General features: G+C 45.6%; 1 protein-coding gene across 3 annotated transcripts in view; it reads left to right on the top strand.

Annotated features, from left to right (window-relative positions):
* The window catches only part of SLCO3A1 (solute carrier organic anion transporter family, member 3A1), a 439,918-nt gene that overhangs the window by 65,840 nt on the left and 358,358 nt on the right, over window positions 1–15,720 (top strand). Inside the window, exon 2 of one of the 3 annotated variants that reach the window (XM_006885190.1) lies at window positions 2,954–2,958. The exons of the other annotated variants lie outside the window; for them this stretch is intronic. Within the exon in view, the coding sequence (XP_006885252.1) occupies window positions 2,954–2,958 (5 nt within the window). The remainder of the gene's footprint in view (window positions 1–2,953; window positions 2,959–15,720) is intronic. 3 annotated transcript variants of the gene reach the window in all.

A 15,720-nucleotide genomic window follows, 5' to 3' on the forward strand; every position in this document is an offset into this window, starting at 1 on the left:
GACTGTGTTTGCTTTTACATTTAATTTTACATTTATTATATTTAGTATTTCTGGCACCATTTTGAATCTGCTGTCTATTTGAGTTCCCTAAACAAAGTATCTTTCCTGGTTTCTGGGTTTTATGGAATGTCTCACACACACACAAACACACCCCATTACCGTTGAGTTGGAACTGATTCATAGTTGATCCTCCAGTGGAATTCCCAGAGTCTAAATTGCATGGGAGGAGATTGTCAACTTTTTTCCCCAACGAGCATCTGGTGGATTTGAACGACCAACAGAGCTTCCTGAAGACTAAGCCTCCAGTCCTCCCTACCAGTCTCGCATTTCTGACAGCGTTCTTTTTGTCTGACTTGGAGCCATTGTCCCTGGTCCTGTAGCTATTTGGGTTTCTCCTGAAAGGGTTGAAGAGGCTGTACTCACATCCTCATTTCTAGTTGATCTGAAAAATTTCTGTGTAAGAAGTTTAACATTTAAATCTCCAAGGTGCTAACGTTATACTTGTGGATGGTGAGATTAAAATTCACTGTGTCTTCCCCTTATCAGCACCTTGACACCTAGAATAGATGTTCTCAATGTCGCTTCTGATGGGGGGAAAATGGTTTCTTGGGGAAAACCCAAACCTCTTACTATGGAATCTCTTGTGATTCAAGAAGACTCTGTAGAACAGGCTAGAACTGGCTCAGAGGATTTCCAGAACTGCAGTTTTCATGAGAATGGGTTACCACGTCTTTCTCCCGTGGTGAGCCTGGTAGGTTTGAACCACCACCCTTTGGACAAATACTAAGTGAAACGCTAAACAGTGTTTCACCAGGTCTTCTTTCTTAGGGAAAGGAGGCAGAAACAAATCTTATTCCTCATTTATGTAAGGGATAGATATAAGACAGCATGTAAACAGACACAGGGTATATCAGTGATATTTCATGGTGGAAAGGGGACATTTAGGAAAATATGCCCCCAACAGCTCTTATCAGAAAGCAAAACAGATCCTAAACTCACAGGCAGTCGAGTTCTAACACACAGCCACGATCCAGAGGCTCTTGTTACGTGCCGTTGAGTCACCTGCGACGCTGTGTATGTTATTTCATTTGTTCTGAACCCTGCCCTGTTCTTAGTCAATCTCATCACCTCTGACAGACTTAATCCTGTTGTTCCAGTCACTGAGTCATTCCTTCTCATCCTGGCTCTTCCTCTCCTGCACTGTCCCTCTACCATTCCAAGAATGATGTGTCTCTCCAAGGACTGGTCCCTTCTGGCCACATGCCCAAAGTATGTGAGATGGAGCTTCAAAATCCTTGCCTCCAACGGAGCAGCCCAGTTTCACCCTCTCCAGGACAGACCTTTCTGTTTTCCTGGCAGTCCACAGTATCTTTAACACTCTTCCCCAGCAGCACCGATCCTTCTTCTGTCTGCTTAGTTATTAGCCGGTTCAGATGCATAGCAAGTAATTGCAAAGACCATGGCCTGAATCAGGTGCACTCTAGTCTCTAGACTGACATCATTGCTCTTCAGTACTCTATAGAGATCCCTGACAGCACACTTTCCCAGTGCAATTCATTTTTTTATTTTCTAACTGTTGGAGCCAAGCAAACTGAAAATATTAACAATCTCAATCTCTTCTTACACCATGAAGCTGCTAATAAGCCGAGAGGTGAGAATCTTGGTTTTCTTGATGTTGAGCTTCAAACCGTGTTGAAGACTACAGTCCTTGACCTTCTGCAGCAAATGCCTCATGTCCTCTTCAGTTCCAATAAGTAAGGTTGTCAGAGGCTCTTAGGAGACTTATAAAGGATAGGTTGAAAAGTTCTGCTCAAGTATTTTACTCTTGATTCCACATGTTCTCCATCAAAGAAAGGTGATATTATAAAGGTATTTTGTTCTGTCCTGGGGGTGAACAAGAGGCCAGTGTGAATCTGGAAGAGGGGAGAGAATGGTATATTCACAGCTGCCGAGCTGCTCAGAACTCTTTATAGGAGGCCAGCCGAGGAGTTAACAAGAATTAACAAAGATCTTTAGGAGAGCATTCAGATTACGAGCTTTGCTCAGGAGTACATCCCATAGTGCCCTGCCGTTCTGAACGCCAGCTTGGGGGTATAACATATAACATGTTGGGCTGCTACTTGCAAGGTCAGTGGTTGAATCAGCTACCAGTCATTCTCCTGGAGAAACATGGGTATTTCCTCGCAGAAAGACTTACAGCTTCGGAAGCGCAATGGAAGGTTGCTATGAGTTGGAGTCAGCTTGAAGGCTTGGTGGGTAGGTCCATCACCAAGTCCATGATCACTGATGAAGACCGAAGAGGAAAGGGACATAGAATAGAGGCCTATTCGGTGCCAGAGTAGGGGCTGTTGTCCCCTCATTGCCATACTTTGACACACGAGTGGATCACAAGATGACTTCTTGTTACACAGTCGAATGCAGCCTTCCCGTCGTCATGGTGTTCTCTCTGCTCGGGTTCCCTTTATTCCATCCTAAGCTGTCACCACTTGAATTACCCTGTGAGGCCTAGGTTTAGTGACTGCCTTTGCAGGAATCCTCCCTTTATTACTGCATTAATCCCATTCTGACTTACATTATAGCCACTTACAGTTTTGTTAAGGTAAAATGTAGCTACCCTTAAATTCATTCATTGCTAGTGTGAACTTGCCTCTAGGTTTCTCTGTCTCCATAGATTTGTCTTTCCTACACATTTTGTATTAGTGGTACATTACAGTCTTTCATTTCTGGCTCCTTTAATTTAGCATAATCTCTGTGAGGTGAAACTATATTGTGGAATGTCATGCCTTAAAAAGTAATCCCTTTTTCAGTTTAAATCCACCAGATGCTCTGCTGGAGAAGGAGGGACAATCTCCTCCTGTACCAGTCAGATCCAATTTGACAGTACACATACACACACAAAAATAATAAAATAAAATTAAAACATTTTTCAAAAAAAGTAAGCCCTTTTTATCAGTGAATGCCATTCTGTGGCATAGATGCATTGATGTACCACATTTTGTGTATCCATTGGCCATTTGACATATACTTGTTTACAGTTTGGGATTGTTATAATTCTGTAATGCACAAACATTGTTTGTGTTATTGTGTATTTTCATTTTTCTTGAGTAGATACCTTTCTTTTTCACTGTTTTGGAAAAGGAGTTGCCGAATGACTTTCCTAAGTGGTTGTTACTAATCTCTTTCCTACATTTCCACCAGAAATGTGTGCCATCCAATAGGAATGGACCTGATGTTTCTCAGAAATCATATTGAGCATGAACCAGGTCGTGTCCACTTGTGTTTCCAAGGAGCTCATTAGAATGACAATTCGAAAGTATCTTTGAATAAAGTACCTAAGAGAGCATATAGTGCTGCTGGCTGGGAATCCTCAGGGCCTTCCTTCCACAAAAGAGATTGACCAGCTGCTGAACTTCAGGAGGGGAGAAGGTGACTTATAATGTGCATTCATTGGTCTTATTTGTGGCCTCTGAGCCACTCACAGACTTAAGAGATGTTGATGAAATTGTTGCTTTTTCCAGCGGAGACAGCCCAGGGCCAGTGCGCATGACTTCAGTCAATACAGCTTGGCTGTGTGTAGGCCTCACCTGTCACCTTGGCCAGACATCTTTCTGTAAGAAGGTCCTTATCCTCCACATTTGTATTTGGTGTGCCTGGCTCCGTGACATGATGACACGCTCTTGCCTTCAAGGAGCTCTCAGGCTTCCTGGGGGAGGCAGATGTGCCTGCGTCATGACCTCAGTGTGGAGTTCTTTGTCAAGCACTATCAGAGCACACAGGAAGGTCAAGTCAGGGATGGTTTCATAGAGGAGGCGGTGTTGGAACCGCTGATGGGTGAGTGGGATTTTAAGATGAACCAGCAATGGGTGGTATTATGGTCCATTTAAAGACTGGATGATGAGGAGTCAGGCCGAAGAAAGTACAAAAAGGACTTCTGCAGGAGAGGAGGCTGAAGAGATGAGATGCAGCCGCCAGGTCATAGTGGACTTAGAACCACCGAGACAAGACAAATTAACATTGGGGTTTTCAGTTGTCAGTGAGCATCATTGAGGATTGCTGGGAAAAATCAGGATCAGGACCTGGATTAGAGAGAAGATAGGAAAGAGGATGGCTAGGATAGCTGCACTTTCAATTCAGGGAAGAGAGGAGTGACTGCATTGAGATAGGGAAGTGGAGGAGGGAGAGAGAGTGACAGATATGAAGGTCAACAGCAGAACCCAGTGACTAATAGGATGTGGGAGCCTGGGGAGGCTGCCTGGTCCCTGGACCTTGGCCTGGAACCGTGCTGGTGCTGAGAAGTCCTGATGGGCCTGGAGACAGGGCAGGACATGAGGGTGTTCTGAGCCGGCCCTGGAGTGCAGGACTCTGCTGCAGGACCTGCGGAGTCTGGTGCTTCCTGACTGCATACATGCAGAGAGGACCAGTCAGAGTCCAGCAGGGGTTTGGAGAACAGAAGCAGTGTGGGCTGCAGGGAGCTGGGGGTGTCATCCCCAAGTCAGCGACAGCCGGCGGAATGTGGAGATTATGTAGTGAGGAGAGTCCAGTGACTCAGGAGCACTCAGGCCATGACCGTGGAGAATTTTGGTCTGTCAAAACAAGAGCAAAGGAGGATGAGGAGACGTTGGAGCCAGGGGAAAAACCTAAAGACAGGCAAGTCATGTGTGTAACAGAGCCATCAATGGTGTCCAAGATCACAGGGAAGTAGCAGCTGCATTTAAAAAGCAGAAGCTTATTGGAACCTTTTCCAAGAGCAGCCCCTGATGACCACAGCAGTGTTAGCGAGAGGACACACTGGTTGACTGGCACGGAGGAAGCAGGCAGATGCACCTGGCAGGTGGGGACTTCATCGCGAGATGCTGGACAGAAAGAAAGGAAAGATAACAGTGACAGGAAGGGTGACTTTAACCTGTATGTGGATGAACGTGGAGAAAGTGTGTGGACAGGGTGGGTGAGGAGCTGCTGGAGGATGAGGGGGAAGAGGAAGGAGAGGACAGAGTGATGGAGGAAGGCGTTCAGGACTTAGGGAACACTGGTCTCCGCAGTGGGGCCGGAGGAAGGGCAGCTCATTGTCTGGGTGGAGGGGAGATTAACGCTCTGCAGCCAATCCTCATTCTCACCTCTTCCTTCTCTAGCATCCATGTCTGATGCCAGTAGGTAAAGGTAGTGCTGTCACATCCTGGACTATGTCATTGCTTCCCTTCTTTGTTCAGTTGTGGGTACACCACCTGGTACTTATTGTGGGACTTACCGATAGAGCATTGTTAGAACTTGGACCAGGATGAGTCGCATCCCACAAGTGGTAGAGTTTAAGGCTCCTGAAGGAGTGCATGAGACCAGGAAGTGACAAATCTCTTCTTTCCAGTACTGTTGGCCGTAGCAGCAGACTGGGCAGTAGGAGGAATTCCTGGCACATGGGGATCTGTGCCACAGTCTCAGAGGCACGCGGTTTGAATCCAGCAGCTGCTCCCTGGTAGGAAGATAGGCAGCCCCCCGTGCAATTGACCACCTCTGAAAACCCACCAGAGGGTCAGCTATGACTCGGTTCTTACTTGATGGCATACACCACCACCAAAATAATGGTGAATTATTTCCCTTCTCTTAGCATCAGCTTTCTCCCAGTAGAATCAAAGGAAAGGCCTTGACCACTCATCCCATCCACTTCATTGGACACTTCTGTTGGTCACATGATCACTGGTGCTTGAAGTGAAGGGCTTGGGCCTAGCCCTGGACTAGCAGTGGACAGATTGGCGGTGGGAGAAGGGCAGTGAGCTGGTGTGGTGACAGAAAACAAGGAGCACTTAATTTGTGTGGCTGTTTCTTTCACCACTCTAATGCCAAAGTCAGATTCTTCTTCCACAGGCTTCTTTATGGTGTATACAAGCCGGTGCCATCCTGTCCTTTATCCTTCATCTAGACACATGAGCTCTGGTAGCATAGCGTTTTCTCATCAGGTTGTTTGTGGGGTTCATTTCCAGGAGAGGATGTAATTAAGTGGAAGGAGACTTATCTTGGTATTCCAGAGACTTACCTTGGCATTCTGGTGGCTAGCCCTTGAGGAATTTCGAGAGAATGCCTGTGTACCTTGGTTAAACATACTGGTGGTTACGAAAGTGCCAGGGGCTGGGTGACCTTCCATTCTGTTAGGTTGGAGCTGGCACAGTTGGTGAGGCAGTTACTGAGAAGTACCCTCTGGTGGAATTGTGGAGGAGAATTTGAAAGCAGGCAGAAAAAAGACGTTAAATGTTTCTGTATAACTATGATTTGCCCGTGTTCTTTGTGGCTAGACCTTGGAGTATGAGATTCCTGGCAACCAGAGCAAAAAGGGAAACTTAGCCGTAATCACACTGTTAAACAAACTTTGATGGGAGAAATAAGAAAGTAGTTCCTAGGAGAGGCTAAGGCATATGTGGCACTTAATTAAAAAGATTCTTCATGTTGATTGAGAGAAACAATGACCTTGGCCCAGTGTTTCTACAAGTGTATGTGTTTGTTAAACACCCTTTTAACAGTTGTTATTTTTTGGAAAATTCTCTTAAGTGCTTAAATAAAGAAATCTGTTTATCTTTGTTCTACTCCAGGTATTTAAAAATGTGTGTGATCGTAGAACTCGTTCCTCCACTCACTAGCTTTACTTTTTATACATTTTTTAAAAAATTTAAATAAAAGTTTATAGAGGCTTAGGGTTTCCATTCATTCATTTTTGCACTTTTCTCCCTGCCCACCCCTTCCCCCCAATTCACTCTTCTCCTTGAAAAGAAAAAGAAAAATTCTTTCATTGTTATGCAGTCCCTCCCCCCATGTCCACTCCACTATGCAGCCTTCACTCTGGACTTCTGTAATGACAAGAATACCCATTCATATACCCCTTTTAAACAGTTCCCTCCCTCATCTGTTTCAATACAATATACGTCATTCCTAACCTCCTTTTCTGTCTTCCCTCAACCCTGATGTCAGTCCCATTTTACAAGTGGCCCTCTGCAATATTTGTCCTTTTGTGAATGAGATATTTCACTCAGCATAATGTCCTCCAAGGTCACCCATTTTGCATAATATTTCATGAATTCCTTGTTTTTCAATGTTGCATAGTATTCCATTGTGTGAATATACCAGAGCTTCTCTATCCATTCATTTGTTGATGGGCACTTGGGTTGTTTCCACCTCTTTGCTATTGCGAACGAAGCCGCGATAAACATGGGTGTGCATATATCTGCTTGGATGTCAGTTATGGTTTCTTTAGGGTAAATTGCTGGGTCAAATGGTATTTCTATTTGCAACTTTTAGAGAAAGCGCCATACTGCCTTTTTTTTATGAAAGCATTTTTTTCCTTTTCTACATCATTTAAAGGGAGCTCTGCCGGCTCAGTGGTAAGGAAATGTGTTGCTAACCCAAAGGTACAGGGTTTGAATCCACTGATTGCTCTGAGAGAGAAGGATAGACAGTCTCCTCCTCTGTGATTTACAACTTCTGAAAATCTACTTGAAGGGTCAGCTTTGGGTCAGTTCAGATTTGACAGAACTCATCTCAATATCACCACAGTTTTAAAACAAAACACATGTTTCTGTTTTTATATGTATTTTATTTTATATTGGTCTGTGTACAGATTTCGTATACTTTGTTTGTAGACATCCCTTCATTCACAGTGTGTTCCATGCTGTCATTCTCATAGATTGTATTTTATAAAACCAGTCCCCAATGGTACTTTTCACAATGAGTTTGGTTCCCAGCCCCATGGCATTGCCTCAGCTCCTGGTTGCTTGGCAGAGGTGTACTCAGTCAGTCAGTGGCCAGCAGCAGTCCTGGCTTCCCCATTCGCCGCTGTGGCCTTGGTGGAATTTATCTTCTTCAGCCTCAGGTTTCTGATCCGTAAGACTGGAACGATAGTATTACCTGCCTTATGGAATCATAATGCAACAGTGTCTGGAATTTAAGTGATTAACCAGTGTTCTAACTAACCCATTGCTGTTGAGTTGGACCCAACACATACCTCACCCTCCATTGGGATTTTGAGCCTGTAAATCAAATGAGAAGGAGTTACTCAACTTTCTCTCTTGACTTTACTGGTGGATTTGAACCGATGTAAAAATGTACCCTTTAGGTTAGGAGCCTAACTGCCTAATGACTAAGCCACTGTTGTTGTGTAGTGTGGAGTCGGAGCCAATCCATAGTTGATCCTCCAGCTGGTTTTCAAAGGCAGATAATTGCGGGAGATTGCCCATTGCCCATTGCCATTGCCATTCCCATTGCCCATTGCAGTTAATTGCGGGAGATTCTCCTGCAGAGCAACTGATGAATTCAAACCATGTGCCTTGGGGATTGCAGTGCAGCTTCTTACCATTAGGCCATCAGAGCTCCACTAATCTGTGCACAATATTATAATTAAACAGTACCCCATTTGAGAGGCTTCGAGGGTGGCACTCTCCTCCTACACTTCTGGGTGCTAACTAGGCACTTTCTTGTGTTGCCATCACACTGTCCACGTCTCTCTGTTCTGGTAGAGAACAGCTCTTTACTCTCAAGGTAATCGCTCATTTTCATAGTTGTCTTCTTCATTATCCTGTGAGTGGGTTGAAGGCAGAGACCAAGTCTCATCATGTGTTGTATCTCTGGGATCTGGATTTGTCTCAGGTACTCAGTGCAGGTTTTAGAAGTCACCTGACAGTGAGCCTGAGGCCCTATGGAGCAGTGAAGAAGTTTGGTTCAAGTACAGAAATTCCGCCTGATTTCTGTGCATAAGCACACACACAGGTTTAGTGTTTTTTTTTTTAAGAATTATATCTGGCCTGTTTATGGTCTTTGTTGAATGATGAGGGAGTCATTGAACTCTATTGTTCTTGTAATTTGTTTAATACATTTCCTTCATTCAGTAGCTGAATGGAAGAAAATCCTGTTAGTTGACAATGGGATGGGATTGTAAAGTCTTTTGTTTTTCTATGATGGGCCACTGACCTATAGAGAAAAACCAATAATGAGATGTTGATGTAGGAGGAAATAAAATAAAATTAGAGTTATATAAAAGAACCTAAGATGTTATTTGTTCAGAATTAATTGATGAACATAAAAATTTACTTAATAGAAGAGAGGATATTAAATCATATGTTTCCATTGTAACTTAAGATCATTTAGGGAAGAGACCTCATATGAAATGGGAGCCATGAGAAACACTGAGAAGTGTGGCATAGAGGGATAAATAGTCTGTGGATTGCAAATTATGAAGTTAAAGAAAGATAGAGAAGATAGTAAAGAGACTGTCCTAGAGACAGAGAGATTAGCAGAAGTAGACAAAGCCAGGCCACAGCTCTTAGTATCAGACAGAATAGTAGTCATTGAGCAGATGGTAAAGACCAAGGTTCAATGGGAACAACAGTGTTGGCTCAGAAAGAGAGAGCAGCAGCCTCTCTGGGTACAGCTGCTAGTGAGAAAAGGGTGTTGAATTTTCACAACCTCAGGCATAACTGTAGTCATGTGACTGATGTCCTGCAGAGTCCTTCCCATTGTTTGAACCTTGTGACTGTGGTGATGGGATTGTCACCTCCATCCTGCAGATGGAAAGAGGGAGTCTTGTGGTGCTTAAGTGCACTAACTGATTTCACATCTTTAGTGGGTGTGTGGTATTCAGAACTCTGCCTTTGGAGTGTTGCGTGGGCTGTATGAGGCCAGATTTAATCTCCAAGTCAGAGATTTTCCCACGTAATTCTTACTCTGATTTTGAAAGAAAACTGGTTGTAAAAGCAGACCTATTTATTTGGTCTTACCAAAACCCAAACCCAGACTTATGTCAAGTTGATTCTAACTCGGAGCAGTCCCATAGGACAGAAAAGTGCTGCCCCATCAGTTTTCCAAGACTAAATTTTTGTAGAGGCTTACTTTTCACTGGGAAGCTGGCAGATTCAAACCTCCAACCTTTTGGCTACAGAGCCACTAATACATACTAGAGCTTAACTTAGTTCACCAGAGGTAAAGCAACATTGTCCAAATGTCTCTTACCTGGTTGACCTGGGGGGCAGTAAGGTGTTTTGTTTGCCTGCAACGCAGTTATAAAGGCTCTCCCTTGTGGTCTTCTGTTACTTGGTACTGTAAACTGCCTATCCTGGAATTCACAAGTGTTTTGCGTGCCATTTCCCCAGTGCCCTGAATTACTCACTCCAAGGAGCTGCTGTTTAGATGAAAAACAAAACCACACAACGTGGCTCCCTGGGCTGATGAAATTGCTGCTGCTTTTTCATCATGAGGAAATAATTTCTGGGCTTAGGGGGCTAATTCTTTGAGAGTTGTCCTAAGCACATTGGAGAAGAAACGGAATTGCCTTGCAAATTTCTTTTATAGGATTAAAAAAGGGACATGAAACTTGTGCCTAATCTGACTTTCCTGCCTTGTCAACACATTTGTTAGCTTCACATTCGCTTTTCACGGCCACTATTTTTATAAAAGACACAGATCTAACTTGATTTTTCAAACTGCATGGATGAAAAAGTGGAGAGCTAGGGTCAGCAAACCACATTTCCCAGCCTAACTAAACGTGTCTCCTGCCTGCTGTTTGTAAATGACGTTTTCCTGGAACACAGGCCTATCCATGGGCCTATGCACTTTCACTGGAAGCTGTTGAGTAGTTGTGACAGAGATTCTATGATCCAGAAGCCTGAAAAATACTTGTCTCTGTCTCTCTGTAAAAATGTGCAGACCCCTGTTGAGAGGACTACGTTTGATATGAGGTTGATATCTTCTGGACTGTAAAGACTCCCCTACAGGCTGCCCCTGGCACTGTCCTGTCTGCTGAACCTCGGAACAGAAGTGCATTTAGATCTAGCCCTTCAGCACTCCTCAGTGACTTAATCTCTCTTCCTTATAAAGGTGGGGCTGAAAATGCTGGTGGCCTAGTAGTAACTTGATCACGTAAAAGTAGGGAGAACTCAAGGCTTCCCAGTTCCAGGGCCAGCCTGCTGTGGCCAGTTTAGGGGCCCTTCAGCTTGACGTGTGTTAGAATGCTTGAGGACTTTCCATAGTGCTGACACTTTTTAGGCCTGCCTGTCCCCACTGATGTCAGAGCTGTGAGAGATAAGGAGGGTCATATACCAGCCTTGCACAAAAGCTCTCTGGGTATATCAAGTCCAAGGGCCTGTATTTTCCGAGACCAACGTGAGAAGGTGGACACGTTTCTAGACAGAGCCTCTGAGGGCAGACCTTAGTTTCATCCACTGCACTGAGCCTTGGATGTCTTGCTGAGTGAGGCCTCCTAATACTGTCCTGTCTAGAAGATGCTAATGGGCTCCACTGTCCATGGCTGTGGCTTCTTGGTGTCTCCTTTTCTTAAGGCTTTTCTGACATAATGTGAGCCAGAATCTGCATTTGGACTGAGCCCTATGGCTGGAGTTGACGAGTTGACTCAGGCACCTTAATGAAAGAGCTTCTCAAACATGAGACCTGGCTTCTCCCCGTGAGAACAGGTGTCTTTGTGGGCTCGCAGGAAGGAGGACATGCTTCCTCAGGGTATCTCATTTTACAGCACACACTCTTGACTCTGTCCAACTGGAGCAGGCTTGCTGAGTCAGAGAGAGAGATGGGCAGTCTCTTGTCTCCTCCTTGGAGGGCCAGCTATGAATTGGCTTCAGCATGATCGCAATGAATCTAGAAGCTCCAGTAGAGCAGTAGTTCTCAAAGTGTGGTCCCTGGATCAGCACCCAAATACCTGGGAAGGGTCCCCGCAGCCCGATGGCCCTCCAGAACATGTGGTGTCCCCTCCAGGAGAGCGATTGTGTGCTGGGTCTCCTGGCTCACCAGCAGTCTTCAGCCTCAGAAGGATATCAGAAACACTGAGAGCTTCAGAAAGCCTTGGACTCCTGGACTGAACCTTTTTCACCTGTGGTAAATTTGTATGTCACATGAAAGCCACCGTTTTAACCATTTGTGAATGTGCAGTTCAGTGATAGTGCCTTCATCATGCTGTCCCACAATCCCCACTGTCTCCAAAGACTTGTGATCACCTTAAAGAGAAACTCGGTACCCATTTATCAATACTTTACACTCTCACCCTCCTTCCAGACTTGAAATGCTGGTTGTGGCTGTTGCTGCTGTCAGGTACTTGCCAGCGACTGTGACTCAGAGAAACCCTGTGAACGACAGCTGGGTCCGTGCCCTGCTGTGTGCTGTCTTCACCGGTTCTGCTACACTCAAGCCCGTTGTTGCAATTAACTGTGTCCATCTATCTCATCGAGAGTCTTCCCTTGAGTGTAACTGCTAAGGAGCGTTTTACCATACCCCGTCTCAGGACTTCTGTTTATGATTCAATCATGTTCCGTGGGAATCTGTATTTTTAACACACACCCAAGAGAATTCTGACATGTAGGCAGATACACTTGAATCAGAGTACTCGGGACTTGGTAAATACGGCATTCTTTTGCTAAGAACTTCTTACCCTCTTGGCTGAGGAGTATAAAGGCCTTTCTGGTTATCTTCCCGCAATGGTTGTTTTGCTGTTACCCATTAAATAAAGACAGCCATTCCCTTTAGCACACATCTTACTAGTCTCCTCATTGTTCACTGCCACATAAAAGCCACAAGTGGATTTTATGGCCTCATGTAATACTTAATTAGCCTGTCTTTCCAAAATTGTGTTTTAAGTGAGCAAAAACATTAGCCTCTGATCTATTTGATCTGCCAAGCTTCTTTTAGAATGACACAGCCTAGGTTTGGATAGAGCTTGTGTCCCTGAGGCCTGGAGAGCTCACAGGTCGGGGGAGGAAATGACCCTATAACTGCCTGTCCCCTAAAAAGGGCAGGTTGGAGCCAGAACAGGCTTTAGGAGCCTGGTATTTGTCCTTCTTGTCACCAAGAGCTTTTTGTTTGCCCGCAGCTGTTGCTCCGCACGCCACCCTTATCTGTCATGTAGATGTGCACACCGGCCTGGTGTTTTATGAGGCACACCTGCTGAGTGTAACGGTAGTCAGATTTCAGATATGCTGCCTGGGGTGGATGCCATTCTCGAGACAGACACGGAATAGGGCTCCTGTCCTAAGTCTTCCCACACCACCTGCCTACTCCCATTGTTCACCTCCCTGTTGCTGGAGGTCCTGGCTTTGGGTGCCTTGCTTAGGGTGAGTCCTCCCAGACTCCTCTCTGCCCCACACCGGCACCTGGACTCGCAGGTTGTGAGGCTCCTAATGTCACTGCCTCCCACCTGCCTTTGTGGTCTCTGCCCTGCATTGTCTGTCATAAAGCTGTGCTGGGGCGCTGCCTCCCTCAGGTTTGTTTGTGCTCAGAAGGCAGATTGTTGTTCTTAACGTGCAGTCAAGTCAAGTATGACTCATAGCTTCTCTTTGAACAGCAGACCTGCACCCTGCCCTGTTCTGTGTCATCCTTATCATCTCTGACACACTCGAGCCCATTACTGCAGTCACGAGGACATTGTTTTAATTTGCCAAGGCCTTTTCTTAAGGAATTTCTTTGGAAGCACGTTAGATACATTCTTGTGAGGTCAGGGCTCAGGAAACGTCTTTCCCTGATAACACTGAGTTTGAAAAGTACCCATCTAGTCAGGGCTGAAGAGAGCGAGCTGGCTTTCACTTGGAAAGCACAGTGCAAAAGGACCTCCTTGGATCACCGGTGGGAGGACACCACGCACACATGGATGGGCAGTGGGCCTGCACCTGCTTCAGGATTCTGCTTTGCTGCATTCACAATGGGCTCAGGTCCAAAGGAGACCTCAGGCATGAAATGCTATGCATTTCACCTGCCTTGGGTGCACCCAGGGAGCTTTACAAAATCCCAAAGCCCCAGCCACTCCTCAGGCCAATTAAGTAGCAAACTTTGGAGTGAGATCAGACCAAAGGGAATCAGACAGTCTTGTCAGCAACCAACAAGTTGGGGAGCTCTGGTGACCTGGTGGATAAGGAATTGCACTTTTCAAAGGCTGACTGCATCCCTGTCCCCCAGCTGCTGGGCAGGAAAAGATGGACAGTCCCTTCCATGTGATTTACAGCCTCCGAAAACCTGCAGGAGGATCAGCTATGAGTTGGTCTGCTTTGAAGACGATGTACAGCAACAGCCTTTTAACAACCCTGATTCACCAGAAGTGTCTGTGAGAAAGAGCCATTGACTGATTCCGTGCCGTCTTCATGCTCATGCATATGCAATGACTCTTTCTCTTAACCACAGTTATTGTGTCTCTTTATCTCTCTAAAGACTTCAGTCCCCCCCCACCCCCACCCCCCACCCCCAGTGTGCAGGCTGGGCTCAAACCCACTGGGCTGAGGATTTTGTTTAAATGTGTGAATTTGAAAATGCACTTTCTAAGTAAGATTGAATAACCCAAACCCCAAATGTTTCCTTGGAGTTTATTTGGACTCATGGTGTCTCCATATGCTTCAGAGTAGAGCGACCTCTTTGGCTTTTCTTGACGCCAAGGAAGCAGATTGCTCAGCCTGTATTCCAGGTTGGGTTTCAACCACCAACCTTTTAGTTAGCAATCAAACGCAAGTACTTTTCATCACACAGGAACCTTGTACCAAATCAGACAAACAATACTCCTAACCTCACTATCAGGGTGCTGACCTTGAAGGACAGCATAGAACTGTCACAGGGGGTTTCCAAGGCTGTGAATCTTTATGGAAACAAACTCCTTTATCTTATTCCCAAGGAGCAGCTAGTTGCTGGGTTGGACCACTGACCTTTTGTCTAGTAGCCAGATTTCTTAACCACAGTGCCACCAGGGCACCCCACTGTCCTTAGAGAGGAGTGAGGACCCTCACAGGTCCCTGAGTGTGTGGACAGGTATGTGTTTACAACAGTGTTTTTACATCTGGAGGAACGTTAGGACCATGTGACTGTCCTTCACGCACTTCCTCTACAGCATTCCCTCCCTCAGCTCTTTGCAGACACAACCTGGTCTCCCCTAAGACATAAGTTCATTTCTAAAAGGCTCCCTAATCATGTCCTACCTATTGTTCTCATCACTGCATTTACTGGACTGCTTCTCTCGAGGTCTTTCTCTGCTGGCTCTCAGCTCTTCTCTCTGGGAGCAGCCACGTTCCATGCTCCTGCCACACTTTGTACCTCGTGGGTGCTTGGAAAGCCTTTCATGTACCTATGTTCCTCGGATCTAGGTGGTGGTGTTGATGTTTGCTGTAGGTCAGAACTGACTTGTAGCTGACCATCCAGTGGGTGTTCAGAGGCTGTAAATCGCACGGGAGTAGATTGCCTATCTTCTATCTGTGGAGCAGCTAGTGGATTTGAACCACATACCTTTGTGTGGGCAGTGCCACTCCTTAACACTAAGTCACTAGAGATCACAGTGACTTAACAGCTAACCATACACTTGAGTTTGCACTTGATGTCATTTACTCCGGACAGCCCCTCTGTAGGGTAGGACTGGTGCTCCATTTAACAGATGAGATGTTTAAGTGGCCCAGGGCTGCACAGAGCCAGCATGGACCCAGGAGTCCTGCACCACTGTGGTTATGCTGCTGCTCACTGGGCTCTCCTGCCATGGAGAGAAAGGCCAGTTCTCTTTCCAAGGATTTTTTTTTTTACCTATTGTATCTAAACTCATACATTGCAATGGGAAAGTCTGCTGTTAGGGACCTCTCCAAACTGCTGAAGAGCAGTGGTGACTCTTTGGAGACTAAGGTGCGTTTGATACAGGCCATGGTCTTCGCAATCACCTGTTATGCATCAGAGAGTTGGACAATGACCAAGGAGGATAGAAGGAGAATTGATGCCTTTGAGCTGTGG

This window comes from Elephantulus edwardii, unplaced genomic scaffold (genome assembly GCF_000299155.1).
Source record: "Elephantulus edwardii isolate Elephantulus edwardi_28Jun2011 unplaced genomic scaffold, EleEdw1.0 scaffold00041, whole genome shotgun sequence".
Classification (NCBI taxonomy): domain Eukaryota; kingdom Metazoa; phylum Chordata; class Mammalia; order Macroscelidea; family Macroscelididae; genus Elephantulus; species Elephantulus edwardii.